Below are 19,784 nucleotides of genomic sequence, written 5' to 3' on the forward strand. Positions count from 1 at the left end.
CAACGCCATATTTTGCTGACAAGTTATGTTGGAGTAAAACTGTTAAAATGCAATCTGAACCTGAAAGGATGTTCTGTGTCTGTAACATGTTGGGATGCAGAGAAAATGAGACTGCTAATATGCTCTTCAGGGGAGGAGCAGTTTACCTGTTCAAGGGCGGGCACTATGGTATGCAAGCTCACAGGGGTTTCTCATTAATTGAAGTTGACCAACCGTTTGAGGCTGCAGGGTCCCGCTGACCTGGTGGAGCATTAGCCCCTTCTACAATGCATGGAGCTACTGGGAATTAAGAGACCTCCCAATACACGGTGCTCCCATACCAGTAATAAACTGTGAAAAATGTGGATTTTGGGCTTCCATGTCTGGAGCTTTCTGGAAGGTCCTTGCAGGACTCTGAGCTTTACAAGAAGATGTTGGATGGGTGGTTACAATTTTGCTGCATCCCAGCACTAGAGGAAGCCTGGCCTTAACAACTTGTCTTCCATTTGGCATTGGTGGCCAACAATGGTGCCTCAGTGATTAGAGGGCGTGGTGGCAGGTGGGTATTCCCAATCTGAGGTCCTCTTTGATCCTAGATGAGAATAAAGTATAGCTAAAGCCCAAACAATTGTTTTTATTTTGGATAGTTTAGGGTTTTGTTCAGGTTTTTGTTTGCCATCTATGTCCCAGTTGGAATATTTGCCTCTACTTCCTGTCCTTAAGATTCAACAGGAAGTCAATCTCCTCAAAGTAAGGAAAACCACCAGAACTAGTGTTCCCATTGTTCTATTCCTGTTCTGGTGACACCACAAATTTTGGATTTCTCATCACTTTCAGTCCCAGAGACAGAAGAGAGAGAAGTTGAATGCCTCCAGCAGGATATAGACAACAATAAAACCAACCCATTTCCACTCTGTACAAAAATTATTAAAAAAATAATCATTTTAGATATATCTTAAAGAATATTCTACCCCAACATTTCCTATTCCTGCTCTGTGCCGGCGGTACCATGTGCTTGTGTTAGAAAGTCTCCTGTTTCTTTGTATTGCTTCCTTTTTGTGAAATCCCTGGTGAGTCCCCCTGCTTTTCCTTGTGCTGACACGCCCCCCTCCTGCACAGCCAGCCTGTCATCCAATAATCAGACTTGTGCTGACACGCCCCCCTCCTGCACAGCCAGCCTGTCATCCAATGATCAGACTTGTGCTGACACGCCCCCCTCCTGCACAGCCAGCCTGTCATCCAATGATCAGACTTGTGCTGACACGCCCCTCTCCTGCACAGCCCACCTGTCATCCAATGATCAGACTTATGCTGATACGCCCCCCCCCCCCCCGCACAGCCTGCCTGTCATCCAATGATCAGACTTTTGCTGACACGATCCCCCCCCTCCTGCACAGCTTGCCTGTCATCCAATGATCAGACTTATGCTGACACGAAGCCCCCCCCCCCCCGCACAGCCCACCTCTCATCCAATGATCAGACAGACTTGTGCTGACACGACCCCCCCCCTCCTGCACAGCTTGCCTGTCATCCAATGATCAGACTTGTGCTGACACGCCCCCCTCCTGCACAGCCCACCTCTCATCCAATGATCAGACTTGTGCTGACATGACCCCCCCCCCCTCCTGCACAGCCTGCCTGTCCTCCACTGATCAGACTTGTGCTGACATGCCCCCCCCCCCTCCTGCACAGCCCACCCCTCATCCAATGATCAGACTTGTGCTTACCCCCCCCCCCCCCTGCACAGCTTGCCTGTCATCCAATGATCAGACTTGTGCTGACACTCCCCCCCCCCCCTGCACAGCCTGCCTGTCATCCAATGATCATACTTGTGCTGACACGCCCCCCTCCTGCACAGCTCACCTGTCATCCAATGATCAGACTTGTGCTGACTTGACCCCCCCCCCCCTGCACAGCCCACCCCTCATCCAATGATCAGACTTGTGCTTACCCCCACCCCCCTGCACGGCTTGCCTGTCATCCAATGATCAGACTTGTGCTGACACACCCCCCTCCTGCACAGCCTGCCTGTCATCCAATGATCAGACTTGTGCTGACACGCCCCCCTCCTGCAGAGCCTGCCTGTCATCCAATGATCAGACTTGTGCTGACATGACCCCCCCCCCCTGCACAGCCCACCTCTCATCCAATGATCAGACTTGTGCTGACACACACCCCTCCTGCACAGCCTGCCTGTCATCCAGTGATCAGACTTGTGCTGACACGCCCCCCCTGCACAGCCCACCTCTCATCCAATGATCAGACTTGTGCTGACACGACCCCCTCTGCACAGCCCACCTCTCATCCAATGATCAGACTTGTGCTGACACGCCCCCCCGCACAGATTGCCTGTTATCCAGCGATCAGACTTGTGCTGACACGCCCCCCCTCCTGCACAGCCCACCCCTCATCCAATGATCAGACTTGTGCTTACCCCCCCCCCTGCACAGCCTGCCTGTCATACAATGATCAGACTTGTGCTGACATGACCCCCCCCCCCACTGCACAGCTCACCTCTCATCCAATGATCAGACTTGTGCTGACATGCCCCCCCTTCTGCACAGCCCACCTCTCATCATGGGAGGGGCTTAATCTCAACTTGGGCAGAAGTCAAGGTACTATGTGCAGCCTGTGCTTAGCATCCATGGGATGGTCCAAGGTGGTGCAAGGTGCTACTCCAGCACTGCTACTACCCTGGAAGTGTGTTTAGCCAAGTCCAGGTCCCACTAACAGTTGCTAATTGGCGTATTACATTGTCACACCTTTCCGATAAATACGTGTTGAGCTCCGGGCTCGTCATACATGTTTTATTCAGAACACGGACACATTTCGTGGTGCTTTACAATGTACATAGACAGTGACATGAGTCCGGGCCCTCGATGAGCTCATCATTCAATGTCCTTATCACAGTCATACATCATCCTCATTAGAAGTGACTTTGTACTCCCCGCTCTCGGGACTATTGGACGGCATTTCAGGGATTAAATATTTCAACACGACAGCAATTGAAGGCTAGTCCGGCGTTTATGGAACTGAATCATTCCGGATCATCATCACCATTATCGGTCTTTGAAACGTTTCTCCAAACCGTTCATTGAGCCGAGCGTCATCCCGGGAATTATTCTGGGAGGTTTTATTTACAGTCGTCTCCTCTGGTGACCGATATCTCCTGTGCCAGAAGGTCATTTCCATTAGCTTCATTCATTCGAATACAGACAAGACGATTATGGGAATCTCTTCAGCCATAACTGTGAGACATGTGCACGCCGGAGGGTTTCGCTTCCCTTCGGATTCATTTGTTCATCGAAGAATTTCATTTTGTCATATTCGAAACAACATAACTTGATTCATTTTTGGGGTTCATTTTGTATCTTCAGCATTCGTTTCAGATATTTGTTGGTCCAGATGGATTCAAAACATTTTTAAGTTTTTCCTGGAAAATTGCTACAAATTCGATATCGGACGGATTCAATATTTTCAGACGCTAGTCCAACTCACCAAGAAAAATGGCATAAGCGGATTGGACAATATCATCTGGAGTCATGAGCATCCGAATTAACTAATGGAATGAAATTCGGTTCCATTAGTTTTCCCAATCCAAATGATCAAAGTCAAAAATTGAGTTCCGTTCCCCATGGGCGTGAATTAGCATCACATCATGTGACGTCATCCGAATGAAACAAATGCATTCTTAATTTTGCTATACATTTTTTTTTTTCGAATTTGTTGCCATTTGTTTCTGTGTGCATTCGTAGATGTGGATACAACCGAATCTCCAAAAATGACTTTTTGTCCGAAAAACGGGACAGACTAAAACATTTAATGTGAAAATGGCTTAATGTAGCTTAACGTGTAATAAACTGCCTAAATCTCAATCAATTGACTTACAACTTTGCACAGCCCAAGTTCTCAACATCCCAAACATTTCCTAGAAGTTTAATAGATTTCAGCCTTCCACAAAGAAAATGGGGGACATTAAGCTTGTTTTTTGGGGAGCCTAATGTAGCTTAACGTACAAAAAAGAGCTTAGATGTTGACCAATCTCCCCCAAACTTCACACATTAGAAGACTCTATCAATGGCAACATATTCTGAAAATTTTGGGTCATTTGGTAAATCACTCCAAAAGTTATTCACATTAAGCTATATATAACAGTGCTAAAACATTTAATGTGAAGAGCTTAATGTAAAAAGAGCTTAACGTACCATAATGTGCCTAAACCTCAATCAATTGACTTGAAACTTTGCACAGCCCAAGTTCCCAACATCCCAAACATGTCCTAGAAGTTTCATAGATTTCAGCCTTCCACAAAGAAAATGGGGGACATTAAGCTTGTTTTTTGGGGAGCTTAATGTGTCTTAACGTATAAAAAAAAGCTTAGATGTTGACCAATCTCCCCCAAACTTCACACTTTAGAAGACTCTATCAATGGCAACATATTCTGAAAATAACCAGGCGGTCCTAGCAACCAGTGATTTCACTGGGGGACATTGGGCAGCCGCTACCAGAACCGGAAAGCTGGTCTTCTGAAAGCTGGTCTTCGGATGGTACAGCAAACAGAGGATTCTGAGCCAGCTGTGATGCTACCCCAATGTGCAGGCAGCATGGGTTACAGACTCCCTTGGATGTAGCCTTTCAGAGCAGCCCAGGGGAGCTGTCATTCCTAGGACACCACCTCCATGGACGGTACAGACCGGCAGTCTGTGTATCCTGGTCCGCCCACTGCAACAAGCAGGGATGGAAATACATTCCAGCTTGCTGGAGAACAGAACTACAGATGGGATGTACCAAGACCGGTGTCTGTGGGAATAGGAGGCATAGCAGTGATCGGTCTTACTAGAAGGAAACCAATGGGGATTAAGGGTTTGATTTAAATATACCCAGGCTATTTCAGAACAAATACTCAGATAACAAGAATATGGATTACATATTCAGGGAAGGCAGGAGATAAGCAACAAGAACATGTAAAAAAGTTTTTGCCCAGAGTTCTCCTTTAAATGTTAATAATCTTTAGTCTGTTTTACCAAACAACCTGAGATTTGTATAATATGTTGGCATAGATAGAGTCTTCTATTGTATACATTTTGAGGAAATTGGATAACATCCAAGCTCTCTTTTGTACTTTAAGCCACAATTAGTTCCCCTAAAAATAAGTACAGCACCCCCCTGACCCCCCGAGGCATAGCGTGGACCCTCAAAGGCAGGGAAGGCTGACATTTTGTTTTTGTGCAGATCCTAGGCCAGTGAAGAGATGTGCGATCAAAGAAAAGTTGGGCACCAGTCAGTTTAAGTACATCTTTGAATTCTTTATTGGGGAACTCCATAACTGGGAGATAGGACATTCAGGGCTCAGAACATTCATGTCAAAACTATATTAGAAAAGAACTCCAGACTCAGCAGACCCTTTCAGTATTTCACAGTGCAGAGTCCATAGGAGCACAAGCCGGCACTGGTTATTAAGAGGAACAGCTAAATATGGATAGTCATGTGATCTTCAATAGGTCAGACAGACTTGCCCCTTAGGTACATTCTAGTACCAGGTACCTCCAGTAGCCATCCAGTTTCTCTCATTCTCCTCCTCAATCAGCATGTGAGGCCCCTTCTAGGCTTGAGGCCTAGTCAAACCTTTCCTGCACATAAGCATTACCTCCCCATGCCAAGCCTGGAGGTAGACTGTACTAAGATTGAGCACACAGCAATTCTCATGAATATATACAGTGGATATAAAAAGTCGACATACCACTATTAAAAAAGTCAGGTTTCTGTGATGTAAGAAAATGAGACAAAGAAAAACAATTTCAGAAAAATTTCCACCTTTAATGTGACCTATAAACTGTACAACTCAGTTGAAAAACATACTGAAATATTTTCGGTGGAGGGAAGTAAAAATAAAAAACTAAAATAATATGGTTGCATAAGTGTGCACACCCTTAAACTAATACTTTGTTGAAGCACTTTTCATGTTATTACAGCACGACACATCTTGACTTGGCAATATTTGCCCACTCTTCCTTGCAAAAACTCTTCAAATCTGTCAGATTGTGAATTCATCTCCTGTGCACAGCCCTCTTCAGATCACCCCACAGATTTTCAATCGGATTCAGGTCTGGGCTCTGGCTGGGCCGTTCTAAAACTTTAATCATCTTCTGGTGAGGCCATTCCTTTGTTGATTTGGATGTATGCTTGGGTCGTTGTCATGCCAAAAGATGAAGTTCCTCTTCATGTTCAGCTTTCTAGCAGAAGCCAGAAGGTTTTGTGCCGATATTGACAGGTATTTGGAACTTGGAAGAATGCACTTCCCAAGCATGCACCACAAGCCAAGAATTCCCCAGTGATTGGCTGGTGAGCTACAAACACACACTCATAATATTCCCCCATTGGCTGTCCCACGCTATGGCCACCACACAAGGTGGTAGGGTCTACACAAGCTTAATGTCACTCACTTGCTTTGTGGGAGATCAAAACCCATGAAACTTCTAGGACATGTTTGGGATGTTGAGAACTTGGGCTGTGCAAAGTTTCAAGTCAATTGATTGAGGTTTAGGCACATTATGGTACGTTAAGCTCTTTTTACATTAAGCTGTTCACATTAAATGTTTTAGCACTGTTATATATAGCTTAATGTGAATAACTTTTGGAGTTATTTACAAAATGACCCGAAATTTTCAGAATATGTTGCCATAGATAGAGTATTCTATTGTGTGAAGTTTGGGGGAAATTGGTCAACATCTAAGCTCTTTTTTGTACGTTAAGCCACATTATGATCCCCAAAAAACAAGCTTAATGTCCCCCATTTTCTTTGTGGAAGGCTGAAATCTATGAAACTTCTAGGACATGTTTGGTAAGTTGGGAACTTGGGCTGTGCAAAGTTTCAAGTCAATTGATTGAGGTTTAGGCAGTTTATTACACGTTAAGCTACATTAAGCCATTTTCACATTAAATGTTTTAGTCTGTCCCCGAAAAACAATAAAAATGAAAAAAATCTCAGATGTCTAATAACTGTGAACTTATTACACGCGGGTTAATGATCCATTGCTTGCATGAAAGCTTCGAATCAGTATTGGTTGACCTACGCTGGATGCAGGGAAAACAACGAATGAGCCCCTGAGTTTGGTGCTTGAATAATAAATCTACTAGAGCCTAGAGGGGGATCTAGGCCTTCACCTACTAAGCCTCAATATGGTGGAGGTGCCTAAAAGGTTCTCCATAGCAGCTAGTCAAGCCCTTACTTCCATTCTGAACTGCATATGGAGGATCTCATTGGTTGCTCCAGTCCTTCCAGATGCCACCATGATGTCTGGGTTCTTGTAGTTGCCTAGGCTTCAGGTTACTTAAAGAACAAGAGGCTTCACTACACATGGGCCGTGACTCGATTGTGGGTTCCACATGATGATATCATCACTCTACAATAATAATAGAGTTCCTGCATCCAAGAATCCTTCATAAGAATTGTCCAAACTCCAACCAGATTTCATTTTTCCAGGACAGCATCGAATTTTATGGATAAAAGTCAGACAAAAGTCTAATACCTAAAGTTCTATCACTTATTTGGCTTCCTTGTCATTTACATCTATAGTTTTGAAGTTATTTTTTTTTTTTGCAAAGTCCTCATGAAATCATTTAGTTTCATACTATAACAACATTATGGGGGGGGAAAGGGAGAATTTTGAAGAAGTTCAGACCTTTAGTTCTAAGCTTCTATTCTCCCTAACCCCCTCGCACCATCATTGGGAGCAAAACACAATGTCCCTTAAGGTTTTCCTCAGCTCCTGACTCCGGAACGCGTAGATTATGGGGTCGATAATGGAGTTAAAAATGATCAGGACGTAACTGATGTTAAAATATTTAAAGTATCCGAGGCAGAATGGGTGCTTGGGGCAGGAGACGATTAAGGTAAGATGAAGGAAGAATGGTCCCCAGCAAAGGAAGAAGATACCAAGTAATATTGTTAGGGTGATGGCTCCCCTTAGCTTGGCTGCCACTTGATGTGGGGAAAGTCGTCTTCCTACCCCTTTCTGTTGGGCCGAAATGCTCTGTGAGTGGCGTCTGGCCAAGATAAACATGTGGATGTAGAGGCCCAACATTAAAACCAACATGAAGATGAAAAACACAATAAGACAAAATATGACGACGTGGCTGTTGGAAAACACAATGAATGTAATGCTACAGGCGGTACTGGCCAACCAGATCCCGGCGATGGCATTGATTACTCTTCGTTGGGTAATGATGTTGTGATATCTCAGAGCGTAGAAGATTGTGACGTAGCGATCTACAGCAATGGCTCCAAGAAATGATAGTGATGTCACCAGCGAGCACAAGATCATGGTGTCCACAATGTTGTCCATCATCTTGACCATTGGTTCATTGTAGCCTATGACGGCATGGCTCAGCAAGACCAGGATCACCGTCTCGATGAGATTGCTGATGCTGACAAGCATATCAGAAGCGGCCAGGCAGCAGATGAAGTAGTACATAGGAGAGTGGAGGTTGTGATTTTTTGCAATGGCCACAACCACCAAGATGTTTTCCAACAAGCTGAGAATACACAAGAATAGGAAAACCCCTTTAGGAACTTCGATGTGGATGATGGTGGTCTCGTTGGGTTTCGGTACCAGTATGGTGGGAAGACTGTCATTGACATCGGTCTGTAGGACTGTAAAGTTGATCATTGTGACCTGCGGAGATAAAATACAAGAGGTTAGATAGGGTGGCCAGGCACCTTTCCTTGTTCATGTTCAGAGATATCAAAACAAACCAATTTTTCTGGCATACGTTTCCTGTGGGAGCGCAGATGATGGAGCTGCTTCCACTCTCACTGACTTCATTTAGGAAGTTTTTGCAGCAATACTTTCTCTTAATCTGCAGCTATCATCTGCAGAACTTATTTTCTGCCACGAGAAGTCTTCTAGATTGAATGATATCCAAATGTCATTCAGCTTGGATGACTGAGGACATACAGTGAGTGTAGGATATCATGGACTCGTCCACTGATGGCGCCCAGCAATCACAGTGTAATGATGCAAAGAAGACATCTTTGCTTTACGGAGGGCCCTCTGGTGGGAGGAGATCAAAATAAGATCCTGCTCATCATGTGGTCGTCCTAAAAATATCTGCAAAAGGTGAATATAAAGATATAAAGCTCAGCCTACAGCAGCCATCCTCAATCAGGGTACCGTGGAAGCCTGGGGAAGAGGTTGCTAGGTGTTTGTTGACCAGTGGCTGATGGACCTCCCATCGTATGGTGCCTGCTTAGTTTTGGGGCCAATGCCACTTGACGGAGCCAACAGCATGACTCCAATGATCTTTTCAGCCATCTATGAGGTGGCCTTCTGACCCCCACTGTAAAGGGGGATTTCTTTCCACTAATGGAAGGGGCATTTTCCCACTGACCACCAATGAATTGGTTTTAGCAGGGGTACCCAGAGACCTGACAATTATTAGCAACAATAGAAGGACAAACTTCTCTTTAATCTTCAAATAGCAACTTTTCTGGGGTAGCAAGGAATGGCCAGTATATCTAGGACCCTACAGCAGTCCATATAGCAACCTCTGGCATTTACTGTAGATCCCTTCTGCCACTTGCACAACTAATAGTCCCCAACAAGGTCTGTACTCCCAGTGTCCCAAAAGCTGTCTGCCACCCAGCATCCACAGGTAGATCCTCAGTGAGGGAGATTACAAGACCCTTCTCCAGACCAGGACTTCAGCACAGTGCCCTCCAGCAAACATCAATTAGCAATCTTCTTCAAACCCTGAGCCGGGATTTCACTTATATATAGTTTAGACATTTGATCCTGTGCTTCAGCAGTAATGACCAGTTCTGAATGACAGGTCTCTTTATTGGCATCACCTTCAATAGGAAACCAAAGTGAGTCCTAATTCCACTATGGGCTCCACTTCTTGTCACTATTTTCATCTATAGGTCTCTCAGAGCTCCCTCTACTGGTCATGTTTGGAAGTGCGATTAGCATCCCATATTTTATTTATTTATTCCAGGTACTTATACAGCACCATCAATTTACTCATCACCTTACATATATATATATATATATATATATATATATATATATATATATATATATATATATATATATTACATTCCCATCAGTCCCCGCCCCCGAGGAGCACACAATCTAAGGTCCCTAACCTACATACATACACATACTAGGGCCAATTTGGACAGGATCCAATTATCCTACCAGCATGTCTTTGGAGTGTGGGAGGAAACTGGAGCACCCAGAGGAAACCCACGCAGGCACAGGGAGAACATGCAAACTCCAGTCAGGTGGTGCTGTGGTTGAGATTTGAACCAATGACCTGAGTACTGCCAGGCGGAAGTGCTAACCACTTAGACACTGTCAATCAATAATAAAAGGTGCAGCGCTAAACCCTAAATATATAACATAAATAAAATTACAATAAATATATAAATCAGTGATCTAAAAATCCATGAAAATGTGCAAATAGAAATTAAATAAAGTGCAACACGTGTATTCCCACCGGGAATATTCAAAGTGTCAGAGTGATCACAGCAATAAATCTGTCAAAATCACTCAAATATTATTATTATACAGTATTTATAAAGCCCCCATAGTTCGCTCAGCGCTGTACATTACAGAGGGGGACAGAACATGTGACAGAACAATACCAATACAATGTGATACATGAGGGGATCGAGGGCCCTGATCCTTGGAGCTTACAATCTAGGAGGGAGGGGATGGTGGTACAGGAGGAGATAGCTGTGGGGGATGGAGTGGTAGGAAGAGTGGAGGAGGTCGGCAAGTTAGCAGGGGGTGGGGTAGGCTTCCCTGAAGAGATGGGTTTTCAGGGTGCGCCTAAAGGAGAGGAGAGTAGGTGATAATCTGATGGGTTGGGGCAGGGAGTTCCAGAGGATGGGTGACACCCTGGAGAAGTCCTGGAGGCGGGCATGGGAGGAGGAGACCAGGAAACTAGAGAGAAGGAGGTCTTGTGAGGAGCGGAGTGTGCGTGTTGGGTGGTACTTGGATATTAGGTCGGTGATGTAGTTCGGGGCAGTATGGTGGACGGCTTTGTACGTCAGTGTTAGGATTTTGAGTTTGATCCGTTGGGCAATCGGAAGCCAGTGGAGGGATTGGCAGAGGGAGGGTGGAGGACACTGAGTGGAGGCCAGTGGAGGGATTGGCAGAGAGGGGTGGAGGACACTGAGTGGAGGGATTGGCAGAGAGGGGTGGAGGACACTGAGTGGAGGTCAGTGGAGGGATTGGCAGAGGGGGGTGGAGGACACTGAGTGGAGGCCAGTGGAGGGATTGGCAGAGGGGGGGTGGAGGACACTGAGTGGAGGCCAGTGCAGGGATTGGCAGAGGGGGGTGGAGGACACTGAATGGAGGCCAGTGGAGGGATTGGCAGAGAGGGGCGGAGGACACTGAGTGGAGGCCAGTGGAGGGATTGGCAGAGAGGGGTGGAGGGCACTGAATGGAGGCCAGTGGAGGGATTGGCAGAGAGGGGCGGAGGACACTGAATGGAGGCCAGTGGAGAGATTGGCAGAGAGGGGTGGAGGACACTGAATGGAGGCCAGTGGAGGGATTGGCAGAGAGGGGTGGAGGACACTGAGTGGAGGCCAGTGGAGGGATTGGCAGAGAGGGGTGGAGGACACTGAGTGGAGGCCAGTGGAGAGATTGGCAGAGAGGGGCGGAGGACACTGAATGGAGGCCAGTGGAGGGATTGGCAGAGAGGGGCGGAGGACACTGAATGGAGGCCAGTGGAGGGATTGGCAGAGAGGGGTGTAGGACACTGAGTGGAGGCCAGTGCAGGGATTGGCAGAGAGGGGTGGAGGACACTGAGTGGAGGCCAGTGGAGAGATTGGCAGAGAGGGGCGGAGGACACTGAATGGAGGCCAGTGGAGGGATTGGCAGAGAGGGGTGTAGGACACTGAGTGGAGGCCAGTGCAGGGATTGGCAGAGAGGGGTGGAGGACACTGAGTGGAGGCCAGTGGAGGGATTGGCAGAGGGGGGTGGAGGACACTGAGTGGAGGCCAGTGCAGGGATTGGCAGAGGGGGGTGGAGGACATTGAGTGGAGGCCAGTGGAGGGATTGGCAGAGAGGGGTGGAGGACACTGAATGGAAGCCATTGGAGGGATTGGCAGAGAGGGGTGGAGGACACTGAATGGAGGCCAGTGGAGGGATTGGCAGAGGGGGGTGGAGGACACTGAGTGGAGGCCAGTGGAGGGATTGGCAGAGGGGGGTGGCGGAGATGGAGCGGCTGGAAAGGTGAATGAGTCTGGCAGCCGTATTCAGGATGGACTGAAGCGGGGATAGCCAGCGGTGAGGCAGGCCAGTGAGGAGGGAGTTGCAGTAGTCGAGTCGTGATATGATGAGGGAGTGGATGAGCTGTTTAGTGGTTTCTGGGGTTAGGAACGTGCAGATTTTGGCAATGTTGCGGAGGTGGAGTCTGCATGTTGCAGAGGTGGAGTCTGCATGTTGCGGAGGTGGAGTCTGCATGTTGCGGAGGTGGAGTCTGCATGTTGCGGGGGTGGAGTCTGCATGTTGCGGAGGTGGAGTCTGCATGTTGCGGAGGTGGAGTCTGCATGTTGCGGGGGTGGAGTCTGCATGTTGCGGAGGCGGAGTCTGCATGTTGCGGAGGCGGAGTCTGCATGTTGCGGAGGCGGAGTCTGCATGTTGCGGAGGCGGAGTCTGCATGTTGCGGAGGTGGAGTCTGCACGAGTTTGTTAAAGCTGCTGACAGAGTGTATAGCTCTGGGGAGGCTCCTAATGAGACCGCGGATGGTGTCCTGGGGGATTTCCTCCCAGATCTGGACCAGGGCGTCACTGAGCTCCTGGACAGTCTGAGGTGCAACCTGGCGGCGTCGGATGGACCAAAACATGACATCCCAGAGGGGTTCTATTGGATTTAGGTCAGGTGAGTGTGGGGGCCATTCAATGGTATCAATTCCTTCATCCTCCAGGAACTGCCTGCATACTCTCCCCACATGAGGTCGGGCATTGTCTGCACCAGGAGGAGCCCGGGACCCACGGCACCAGGAGGAACCAAGGACCCACTGCACCAGGAGGAACCCAGGACCCACTGCACCAGGAGGAACCCAGGACCCACCGCACCAGGAGGAACCCAGGACCCACTGCACCAGTGTAGGGTCATACAATGGGTCCAAGGATTTCATCCCCATACCTAATGGCAGTCAGGGTGCCATTGTCTAGCCTGTAGAAGTCTGTGTGTCCCTCCATGGAGATGCCCCCCCAGACCATCACTGACCCACCACCACAACAGTCATGCTGAACCATGTTACAGGCAGCAGAATGTTCTCCACGGCTTCTCCAGACCCTTTCACGTCTGTCACATGTGCTCAGGGGGAACCTGCTCTCATCTGTGAAAAGCACAGGGCGCCAGTGGTGGACCTGCCAATTCTGGGGTTCAATGGCCAATGCCAATCCAGCTCTATGGTGCCGGGCAGGGAGCACAGGGCCCACTAGAGGACGTCGGGCTCTCAGGCCACCCTCATGAAGTCTGTTTCTGATTGGTCAGAGGCATTCACACCAGTGGCCTGCTGGAGGTCATTTTGTAGGGCTCTGGCAGGGCTCATCCTGTTCCTCCTTGCACAAAGGAGCAGATATCGGTCCTGCTGATGGGTTAAGGACCTTCTACGGCCCTGTCCAGCTCTCCTAGAGGAACTGCCCATCTCCTGGAATCTCCTCCATGCTCTTGAGACTGTGCCGGGAGACACAGCAAACCTTCTGGCAATGGCAGGTATTGATGTGCCATCCTGGAGGAGTTGGACTGCCTGTGCAACCTCTGTAGGGTCCAGGTATGGCCTCATACTACCAGTAGTGACACTGACCCTAGCCGAATACAAAACCAGTGAAAAACAGTCAGAAAACATGAGTAGGGAAAAATGTCAGTGGCCTCCACCTGTAAAACCATTCCTGTTTTGGGGGTTGTCTCATTGTTGCCCATCTAATGCACCTGTTGGTAATTTCATGAACACCAAAGCAGCTGAAACTGATTAACAAACCCCTCTGTGACTTACCTGACCAGATCCATATCCCAGGAGTGTCATTGACTTGATGCCAGAATCTGATTACAAAGTCTGCCTTTAATTTTTTTGAGCAGTGTATATATTATGACAGACAGGTGACCTGAGCTTAGACCAGGTCAATGGTACAATGCAACCAGGTCCTTCCATCCAGCCATATACAGTATATACAGTCAGGTCCATAAATATTGGGACATCAACACAACTCTAACATTTTTGGCTCTATACACCACCACAATGGATTTGAAATGAAATGAACAAGATGTGCTTTAACTGCAGACTGTCAGCTTTAATTTGAGGGTATTTACATCCAAATCAGGTGAACGGTGTAGGAATGACAACAGTTTGCATATGTGCCTCCCACTTATTAAGGAACCAAAAGTAATGGGACAGAATAATAATCATAAATCAAACTTTCACTTTTTAATACTTGGTTGTAAATCCTTTGCAGTCAATGACAGCCTGAAGTGTGGAACGCATAGACATCCCCAGACGCTGGGTGTCATCCCTGGTGATGCTCTGCCAGGCCTCTACTGCAACTGTCTTCAGTTCCTGCTTGTTCTTGGGGCATTTTCCCTTCAGTTTTGTCTTCAGCAAGTGAAATGCTCAATCGGATTCAGGTCAGGTGATGGACTTGGCCATCGCAGAACATTCCACTTCTTTGGTGTCTTTTGCAGTCTGCTTTGGGTCATTGTCCATCTGCACTGTGAAGCGTCCAATGAGTTGTGAAGCATTTGGCTGAATATGAGCAGATAATATTCCTGAAACACTTCAGAATTCATCCGGCTGCTTCTGTCAGCAGTCACATCATCAATAAATACAAGAGAACCAGTTCCATTGGCAGCCATACATGCCCACGCCATGACACTACCACCACCATGCTTCACTGATGAGGTGGTATGCTGAGGATCATGAGCAGTTCCTTCTCCATACTCTTCTCTTACCATCACTCTGGTACAAGTTGATGTCGGTCTCATCTGTCCATAGGATGTTGTTCCAGAACTGTGAAGGCTTTTTTAGATGTCGTTTGGCAAACTCTAATCTGGCCTTCCTGTGTTTGAGGCTCACCAATGGTTTCCATCTTGTGGTGAACCCTCTGTATTCACTCTGGTGAAGTCTTCTCTTGATTGGTGACTTTGACACACATACACCTACCTCCTGGAGGGTGTTCTTGATCTGCCAACTGTTGTGAAGGGTGTTTTCTTCACCAGGGAAAGAATTCTTCGGTCATCCACCACAGTTGTTTTCCGTGGTCTTCCGGGTCTTTTGGTGTTGCTGAGCTCACCGGGGCGTTCCTTCTTTTTAAGAATGTTCCAAACAGTTGTTTTGGCCACGCCTAATGTTTTTGCTATCTCTCTGATGGGTTTGTTTTGTTTTTTTCAGCCTAATGATGGCTTCACTGATAGTGACAGCTCTTTGGATCTCATCTTGAGAGTTGACAGCAACAGATTCCAAATGCAAATAGCACACTTGAAATGAACTCTGGACCTTTTATCTGCTCATTGTAATTGGGATAATGAGGAAATAACACACACCTGGCCATGGAACGGCTGAGAAGCCAATTGTCCCATTACTTTTGGTCCCTTAATAAGTGGGAGGCACATATGCAAACTGTTGTAATTCCTACACCGTTCACCTGATTTGGATGTAAATACCCTCAAATTAAAGCTGACAGTCTGCAGTTAAAGCACATCTTGTTTGTTTCATTCCATCCATTGTGGTGGTGTATAGAGCCAAAAATGTTAGAATTGTGTCCATGTCCCAATATTTATGGACCTGACTGTATATGAAAGAAGTGAAAGTCCAGGAGTTGCACCACCTCATGATAATATATTTAGAAAAATATGAAATCTACAGAGTGTTTGCCAAATAAATACTATATTTACATACAAACTGTGTGTATATTATATGGCCAAAGGTATGTGGACACCCCTGCAACTTACTGAGATCAGGTATGCGAAGCCAGCGCCATACAGACATGGATGACCAGTTTGGTGTGAAGGGACTCGAGTGTCCTGTACAAAGCCCTGACCATAACCTAATGAACACCTTTTGGATGAATTGGAATTCCAAGAGACACCCTCCAAAATCTTCTAGAAAGCTTTCCCAGAAGAGTGGAGGATGGTATAGCTACAAGGGGGGGCAACTCAATATTAATAGTCATGGTTTCGAAATACAATATCCTACGAGCTCTAGAGGTGTGATGGGTGGAGGAACTCAAATGTCCTGCACAGAGCCCTGACCTCAACTCTACAGAACACCTTTGGGATGAACTGGAAGGACGATAGTGAGCCAGGTCCAACAGCAGTATCTGACCTCCAAAAATGTTCTTTTGGATGCCAGGGGTTCTAGCCTTCCCCTAGCATTCAAGACTCGTGACAACAATTGTGTAAAGACCCCTTTCAGTTCCAGCATAACTGTTCACAGCTCCATAAAGACATGATCTGACCAGTTTAGTGTGGAGGAACTCGAGTGTCCTGTACAGAGCCCCGACCTCAACCCTACTGAACACCTTTGGGATGAATTAGTACAGCCATTGAGGTCAGGTCTTCTCACCCCACATCAATACCAGATAACAAATGGCTGAATGGGCACAAATTCCCTCAGACACACCACAAAATCTTCTGGAAATTCTTCCCAGAGTAGAGGCTGTTTAGCTTTAAGGGGAATCAACTCCATATTAATGCCCAGAAATCTGAAAAGGGAAGTCTAACAAGCTCTTATAAGTGATGGTCAATAAAGTATAAAGGGCTAATAAAGTGCCATTGAGAGTCATTGGCATTATGAGGTACCAGGTCCAGTACCACCATCAGGACTCACCAGGGTGCAACGCACAAATGAATGTGAAAGCCCAAAGAGCCTTATAAAAACAAGCCAGCAAAAACATTTCACTTGTTTCTCCTGTGACAGGTTCACTGCGGAATTTTGGCAACTGTGACTGATTTGTACTGCAACCTTCTTCATCCAACACTGTTGTTATCTACAAGTATTTATAAAGTACAATACTACTAAACCATCAATCCCATTTGTAGGACCTTTTCCCGGCCACATAACCATTCATGCAAATCGTAGGACCCTTTCCTGGCCACGCAACCATCCAACCAAATTGTAGGACCCTTTCCCGGTCACATAGCCATCCATCCTATTTGTTGGACCCTTTCCTGGCCACGCAACCATCCATCCCATTTGTAGGACCCTTTCCCGGTCACACAACCATCCATCCTATTTGTAGGACCTTTTGCTAGCCACGCAACCATCCATCCCATTTGTAGGACCCTTTCCTGGTCACACAACCATCCATCTTATTTGTAGGACCTTTTCCTGGCCACGCAAACATCCATCCCATTTGTAGGACCCTTTCCTGGTCACACAACCATCCATCCTATTTGTAGGACCTTTTCCTGGCCACACAACCATCCATCCCATTTGTAGGACCCTTTCCTGGTCACACAACCATCCATCCTATTTGTAGGACCCTTTCCCGGTCACACAACCATCCATCCAATTTGTAGGACCCTTTCCCGGTCACACAACCATCCATCCCATTTGTAGGATCCTTTCCCGGTCACACAACCATCCATCATATTTGTAGGACCTTTTCCTGGTCACACAACCATCCATCCTATTTGTAGGACCCTTTCCCGGTCACACAACCATCCATTATATTTGTAGGACCTTTTCCTGGCCACACAACCATCCATCCCATTTGTAGGACCCTTTCCTGGTCAAACAACCATCCATCCTATTTGTAGGACCCTTTCCCGGTCACACAACCATCCATCATATTTGTAGGACCTTTTCCTGGCCACACAACCATCCATCCCATTTGTAGGACCTTTTCCTGGCCACGCAACCATCCTTCCTATTTGTAGGACCCTTTCCCAGTCACACAACCATCCATCCCATTTGTAGGTCAGAAGCCAATCAACCTATTAGCATATTTTTGGATGGGGACTATAGATGAGAAAAAATTGGGAATTTTCATTTTCCATGAAATTGCACCAAAATTTGTGGGATTTCAAATGCACTTTTTGTGATATAAAAGGAGTCCATGGGAAAGGTGAAATGAAGGTGGTTTTCGGTGGCTTTCGGTGGGTTATAAGGGGGCAATGAGCTTTACGTAGCTCCCGAGGGTAACTGAAGCGCCTTTAAACAAATCCCAGATATGGCCAATCATTAGCTTCATTATTTTAGTTTTTTTTTCACAAAAAAGTAAATTAAAGAAATTCACGACAGTAAAGAAAAAAATATCAAATACACTAAAAGGGAAAACACAAATACAAAGAACACTATTAGGGGCTTTTTTTTATAGGTCAATGGAAGTGACTTCCACCAAACATTCACTGGTGGTGAATCAATCACTGTAATTTAAAAACACACACAGCATTCACCTGCAATAAACGGTGAATGTCAGAGTCATTACTTTCTAAATATGCCCCTAAATTAAACTAAACTACTCTAAAAACATCCTCAAAATAAAGAAAAGAGGAGTATTTTTTTTCCAAGTATATTTCTCCTAAGCGGCTCCTTGAGAGTTTTTGCTTTGGAGAAATTTTGCAGTGAAATCAATTTTCCGCCAAAATCACCCTCCTCATCCCTAGTGGTGAGAGGAAACCAGGGACAAACTATCAGGCACCCGGATACCATGGAACCCCCATGCAGATAGTGAGAACTTCACCAAGACTTCAGCAGTGCAACCCAAGAGTGTCATCATGCCACCTCACCAAAGTGCCCCCAGGTGTGTTCAATGAGCGCGTCAACGTCAAGAATGGCTATTTTACCTCTTATGCAGATGAGGATGTCTTGGACGCTAATCCAGTGTTGTATTTTCTTCTGCTCCGTTCCAGCTGATGTCCTGCTCACAGTTGGCGAGGATTTTTATTTGTAGTCCTTTTGATGCCCTTTGTACATTTTGATGACCTTAGAACCTTAATGGTTTTTATAGTTCTGCCTTCTGAGCAATTGCTTGTGAGTAGAGCAGTTTCCCACTGTGCTTCGGACATACCAGGCTGGAGTTCTTCTGCTTGATTAGGCTTTTGGTAGATTAGATGCTCAGGCGTCTCCCGCTGGTAGCAGGTCTCTCTTCCAGCTCTCCCAGGTTGAGCCTCAAGTGGTCTCCGAATGGAGCTCATTCACCTCTTCGTTAACACCGTCCACCACAGCGAAGGATCTGTCTGGTTCCGATGAAGTTAGGACAAAGAATGTGTCTTTTTTTCCTGTGCTTAGTCCTTAAAGGCATCTTCCCAGCCCCTCCTAGCTCCTAGGAGATGGACACACATGACCAGGGAAGCCAGAGGCAGTGATTTGTTATGAAACGTCTTAAAAACCATGCAATGTGCAATCCACCACCCTTTAATTAAAAACAAGAAGCTTTTCAGAAGCTATAGATACATAAAATATGAACTCGTTTCATAATGGCTATTTATGGATCACATCTCTGAGCACATGTTGGTATACTATGTACAGTGAAGAACCCTCCGGTCAATGGGTTTACTTAATGGCCCAATCACATGCAGGGCCACGGTGCACTAAAAGTGCATGAAACCTACCATCATAATCTATGGAGCTCTTCACATTGGCAGTTTGTTGCCTTTTTTAAAATTCCCTTTTCTGCAGCTTTTGTGTATTTTGATCAAAATTAATGGTACATTTTAGTCAATAGCAAGACATGGAAAACCACTCAAAATGCACTAAAATGCAATATGGACCTTGATTTGTGCATTTTTCAGGTCACATGTCCATATTTCCTTCCCGGGAAGGAAATTGTATATCCTAGTAAATCT

The 19,784-nt window shown here is 46.3% G+C and overlaps 1 protein-coding gene across 1 annotated transcript; it reads right to left on the reverse strand.

Annotated features, from left to right (window-relative positions):
* Positions 1–2,772: 2,772 nt before the first annotated feature.
* LOC149431218 (melanocyte-stimulating hormone receptor-like) lies at positions 2,773–19,220 on the reverse strand. Its single transcript, XM_089665775.1, has 2 exons — positions 18,783–19,220; positions 2,773–8,654 (listed from the first exon to the last, which is right to left on the reverse strand). The coding sequence occupies exon 2, from the start codon at positions 8,646–8,648 to the stop codon at positions 7,704–7,706; it is 945 nt and encodes a 314-aa protein (XP_089521901.1). The 5' UTR covers positions 8,649–8,654; positions 18,783–19,220; the 3' UTR covers positions 2,773–7,703.
* Positions 19,221–19,784: the final 564 nt, after the last annotated feature.

This window comes from Staurois parvus, unplaced genomic scaffold (assembly GCF_062004578.1).
Source record: "Staurois parvus isolate SC_StPar_1 unplaced genomic scaffold, SC_StPar_1.0 ptg002340l, whole genome shotgun sequence".
Classification (NCBI taxonomy): Eukaryota; Metazoa; Chordata; class Amphibia; order Anura; family Ranidae; genus Staurois; species Staurois parvus.